Source organism: Cebus imitator, unplaced genomic scaffold (genome assembly GCF_001604975.1).
Source record: "Cebus imitator isolate Cc_AM_T3 unplaced genomic scaffold, Cebus_imitator-1.0 Scaffold263, whole genome shotgun sequence".
In the NCBI taxonomy this organism is placed as follows: domain Eukaryota; kingdom Metazoa; phylum Chordata; class Mammalia; order Primates; family Cebidae; genus Cebus; species Cebus imitator.
Window position 1 is genome coordinate 2963786 of NW_016107578.1, and position 4883 is coordinate 2968668.

The following is a 4883-nucleotide window of genomic DNA, read 5'->3' on the forward strand; positions in this document are numbered from 1 at the left end:
AGTAGCTGGGATTACAGGCACGCGCCACCAAGCCCAGCTAATTTTTTGTAGTTTTAGTAGAGACAGCGTTTCACCATGTTGACCAGGATGGTCTTGATCTCTTGACCTCATAATCCACCCGCCTCGGCCTCCCAAAGTGCTGGGATTACAGGCTTGAGCCACCGCGCCCAGCCAAGTTTTGTATTTTTAATAGAGATGGGGTTTCACTATGTTGGCAAGGTGGGTCTCAAACTCCTGACCTCAGGTGATCCTCCCGCTTTGGCCTCCCAAAGTGCTGGGATTACAGGTGTGAGCCACTGTGGCCAGCCAAAGTTTTAAGTTGTGTACTTGCCCGCCTCTCACGTACACCCATAAAGGTGGCAGGCCTGGCTTAACCAGATCATAGAGCTGTGGCATCCCTTCTATGTGTGTGCACATCCCTGCATGTTTTAGGGAACGTCCAGGGCAACTGCGACAGACTGGCATGCATACACAAATGACCTCTTTCACTGACATGCGTGTTCACCTGTGCTCATGTACCTGGCTGTGTGTACACATGTACATGTGCCTTACCTGCCCCTGAGGGAATGCATGTGCGTATGTAGCTGGTGTGCACGCATGAGTGTTGCATTTCACCTGCATGTTCCCTGACGTGTGTGTGGACATGGGCACCCATCCCTCGAGTGTATACCCACTTGGGCTTAACACAACACACCAGCAGGTGGCTGTAGTTTTTTTTTTAAGACGGAGTCTCGCTCTGTCACCCAAACTGGGGTGCAATGGTGCGACCTCGGCTCCTTGCAACCTCCACCTCCAGGGTTCAAACGATTCTCCTGCCTCAGCCTCTGGAGTGGTTGGGATTACAAGCACCCACCACCATGCCCAGCTAATTTTTTGTTATTTTGAGTAGAGACAAGTTTCACCATGTTGGCCAGGATGGTCTCAAACTCCTGACCTCAGGTAATCTGCCTGCCTCAGCCTCCTAAAGTGTGGGATTACAGGCGTGAGCCACTGCGCCTGCCAGGATGTAGATTTTAACCACACGTTGCCATCCATGAGCACATCCATGTATCATCTTGGGCACGTGACTGCGTGTGTGTGTGTGTGTCTGCACCCCTGCACAGGCGGCTTGGGCATGCGTCCTGTCATAGAGCAGGTCTGTGTGTGCCCGTGCGTGTAGTGCAGGAGGGGCTCGCATGTGTGGGCAGCTCGGGCAGCCACTTGCCTGGCAGGTTGTTGATGTAGCCGCCATCCATGAGCAGGTGCCCGTCCTTGGGGTCGCACAGCGGGGGCAGGTAGCCCGACAGCGTCATGCTGGCGCGCACATACCGCCACAGGGAGCCTGCGCGGTGGGACACACAGACACAGACACGCACAGACACGCTCAGACATGCCAGAAGCCCGGCCAGCCCGGTGGACCCGCTGACCTGGGACGTTGTTAACGTAGCACCCATCCACCAGCAGGTGCCCGTCCTTGGGATCGCACAGTGGGGGCAGGTAGGGGCAGTAGGAGGCGCTGGCCCGGATGTAACGCCACACGCAGCCTGTGGGGACGGCGTGAGGGTGGTAAGGCGCCTGACAAGCCTTCCTGCTCCCCTCCCCCGAGGAGTGACGTACCTGGGGTCTCCAGGGCATTAGTGGGTGGCGGTTAGTGGTCGGTGATCGGGCCGGGGTGGACGGTCACTCGTGTTAACAACGTCCCAGATGCTCAGCGGCCCTCCCAGAAGCATCCCCCCAACCCCACGTGGCGTCAGCGGTTGCTGCGGGCTGGGCGGGGACACCCACCATCTTTGTGGACTCGCATGGCTGAGGCAGTGATATCTGTGGTCACGTTGAAATAAGGTAGCCACAAGTCCTGCGGGGAGAGGGACCGAGGTTGGGGAGGAATAGGGGAATCCTTTCGGGAGGGGTGGGCAGGGCAAGGGATGGGGTGGGCCTACCTCAATCTGCTTATCCTGGAAGACCCGGTGGATGCTGCGGTTAAAGGCAGAGCCAGTGAACATGGAAGTGACTGGGTACGTGAGATCCAACACTGGTTCCAGCACTGAAGTCATGCTCTAGGGACAAGGCGGCCAGACAGGGTCAAATAGAGGTCATGTGGGGTCACAGATAGGGTTCCCCAACAGAGGGTGAGCAAGGAGCACTTAGGGGTCTGGCGCAGTGGCTGATGTCACAAATCCCACCACTTTGAAAGGCTGAGGTGCGCAGATCACTTGAGGCCAGGAATTCGAGAGCAACCTAGCTAACATGATAAAACCCCGTATCTACTAAAACATACAAAAAAATTGCTGGGCTGATGGGGCACGCCTGTAGTCCCAGCTACTTGGGAGGCTGAGGCAGGAGAATCACTTGAACCAAGGAGGTGGAGACTGCAGTGAGCTGAGATCCCACCATTGCCCTCCAGCCTGGGCCACAGAGCAAGACTCCATCTCAAACAAACAACAACAAAAAAAGGAGCACTTAGAGATGATGTGGTCACCAAGGGCCCTGGGTGCTCTAGCTAGGGGTTATGGGTTAGGGTCACTACACAGAAGGTCCCAGAGTGGTCACTCAGAGTCCTAGAAGCGTATCTATAAAAGTCTGGAAAGGTGGGGTTCACAGATTCAATCAGGAAGGGTCACCCTAAGCCTGGAGGCCCCCCATGGGATCAGGTTAGGGTGGAGCCACGGGTTTTATGGCGCTCCTGGGGTGCCACAACCCCTCCTCCCAACACACACCTTGGCCCACTCCCGGGCCCGCTGCTTCGTGCGGCTGGCGCTGCGCTCCTCCGCGTACAGGGCCCCGATGAAAGAGCCAATGGACGTGCCGCCCACCAGGTCCACAGGAACTCCCGCCTCCTCTAATGCCTTCAGCACCCCAATGTGTGAACAGCCCCTGCCGGGAAAACGGGCCCAGGGACTCTCTAGGCCCCACTCGCAGGAGCTCCGCTGCCCCTACCTCCTCCCACCTCCCACACAGCTAAGGAACAAAAAAAGGGCCGGCCCGCACCCACGGGGGTCTCTCCCGGGAAGCAGCTCCACCCTCGGATATCCCAGGCCCCGCCCCCAGAGAGCAAGCCCCGCCCCTCACCTGGCCCCGCCCCCGCCCAGCACGAGGGCAATGGTGTTCCCTGTGAGCACCCTCGCCAAGCGGGAGAAGTCACTGTGCCGGTCCGCCCGCCTGGAGAAAACCTTCTCGTAGAGCTCATGCTGGGATGGGGGAGAGAGCCGCGACCCAGGAGCATGAAGGCGGGGTCCACCAGATACCCCACCCCCACACCCTTATCTTTGAACCTGTCCCCAGATCTCCCAGGCCCCGCCCCAATATCACAAACCACGCCCAGTAGCCACTCCCCTGGAAAGTGGGGGCCGGCCCGCTCCTCACCAGCTTGGCGGGGCTGCGGCGCGAGAAGAGGCGGCGCGGACAGCGCAGGTGCAGGTGCCCGGAGCACCAGCTACGCATATTGAGCCACTCCACGGTGCGCGTGGGGCCCGCGCCCTCCTCTCGGTGCAGCAGGACGAGCTGCTTGAGAGCACGCACGGCTGTGTTCTCCAGCATCTGCTCTAGCTGCAGAAGATGGACAGCGGAGGTCACTGACTGCCCCGCCACCACCTAAGCCACACCTGGGTCCTGATTGCCCACCCCCATGCGAGGGTGCACGTGGCCTGGTGTAGGCACAGGAGGGCAAGGGATGGGGCCCGAGGTGAGTGAGAGGGGGCACGGCCTCCTGACCTGGCCGAGGGTGGGCTCCTGGTCCCCCAGGCCCACGATGAGGATGCAGTCGGCCTGGCGCAGGCAGCGCACGGTCCAGGGCGTCAGTGAGGCGTCCGTCTGGTAGAGTACGATGCGGTGTGCGTCCTCCTGCTGGGCCAACCACCCTGACAGCCGGAACTCTTGGATGCTGGGGTGGGATGGGGGCAGCGTCATCCTGGGGCTGGCCTGGAGTTATGTGCTCCCCGAGACCACATAGCTCCGTTGCTGGGAGGAGCCTAGACACCCAAACTCCCACCATGGAAATCCGTGCCCTGGTGGGCAGATTCACACCACTGTGAATCTCCCCATTGACCTATGGGTAGGATGCATGTTTCGTGGTTGGAAGATGAGAACTTGAATCTAGGTCTGAAAGAATCTGGGGCTCCAAGCCCACCCATCACCCTCCCCACTCCCTTCCTCGACACACACCTATCCAGCGCGGAGGCCCCCAGGCGTGCCCGGATGATATCACTGTTAAGGAGTAGCGTGGGACCTAGAAATAGGTGGGGAAGGGAGATTGGAAACCATGCTCCACAAAGCAGGGGCCTAACTCGGAAGAGAATATCCATTACCCCGCCCCTGTGACCCTGGTTTCCCCCCAACCCCCAACTGACTTACCCAAACATCTCTCACTCACTAATGTCCCCCCCATGGCCAGCCCCCACCCATGTCCCTCACCCCACTGACCAATGGCCTGCAGGGCATGCTGCAGCTCCAGTGTGAAGGCCACCATGGGCACCTCAGCACACACGGGCAGGACTGCCACTGTTGCCAGGTTGCTGGCTGGGTTGGTGAGTTCCGAGTGCGGGGGGACACCCAGCCCGGAGCCTGCTGAGAACCCAATGGATGAGATCTGCGGTGCGAACCTGTGTCTGGAGAGACAAACCCTCCTCCTCCTCCTCTTCTTCTTCTTCCTCCGCATCTGAAATTCCTGCCCCTCCGCTCCCAAACTGCAGCGCCTAGCTGCCCAGAGTCTTGACTCTACCATACTGAAAGCCATAGCTCTAGTCCTGGACCCTCAGCCTCAACCACTGTCCCCTCTTTGGTTAAAACTTGGCCGGGCGCGGTGGCTCAAGCCTGTAATCCCAGCACTTTGGGAGGCCGAGGCGGGTGGATCATGAGGTCAAGAGATCGAGACCATCCTGGTCAATATGGTGAAACCCCGTCTCTAC

The 4883-nt window shown here is 59.3% G+C and overlaps 1 protein-coding gene across 7 annotated transcripts in view; it reads right to left on the reverse strand.

Moving 5' to 3' along the window:
* The window catches only part of PNPLA6 (patatin like phospholipase domain containing 6), a 28370-nt gene that overhangs the window by 5075 nt on the left and 18412 nt on the right, over window positions 1-4883 (reverse strand). For 5 of the 7 annotated variants that reach the window (XR_001816915.2, XM_017500168.2, XM_037728375.1 and 2 more), the window contains 9 exons: window positions 4399-4542; window positions 4141-4204; window positions 3691-3859; window positions 3343-3525; window positions 3049-3167; window positions 2697-2853; window positions 1920-2036; window positions 1765-1834; window positions 1205-1321 (listed from right to left, as the gene is read on the reverse strand). Coding sequence is in view for 6 of the 7 variants with exons in the window: in XM_017500168.2 (XP_017355657.1) it covers window positions 1205-1321; window positions 1765-1834; window positions 1920-2036; window positions 2697-2853; window positions 3049-3167; window positions 3343-3525; window positions 3691-3859; window positions 4141-4204; window positions 4399-4542 (1140 nt within the window). In the remaining variant the exon portion in view is untranslated. The remainder of the gene's footprint in view (window positions 1-1204; window positions 1322-1764; window positions 1835-1919; window positions 2037-2696; window positions 2854-3048; window positions 3168-3342; window positions 3526-3690; window positions 3860-4140; window positions 4205-4398; window positions 4543-4883) is intronic. The other 2 variants (XM_017500172.2, XM_017500165.2) reach the window with 1 other exon arrangement.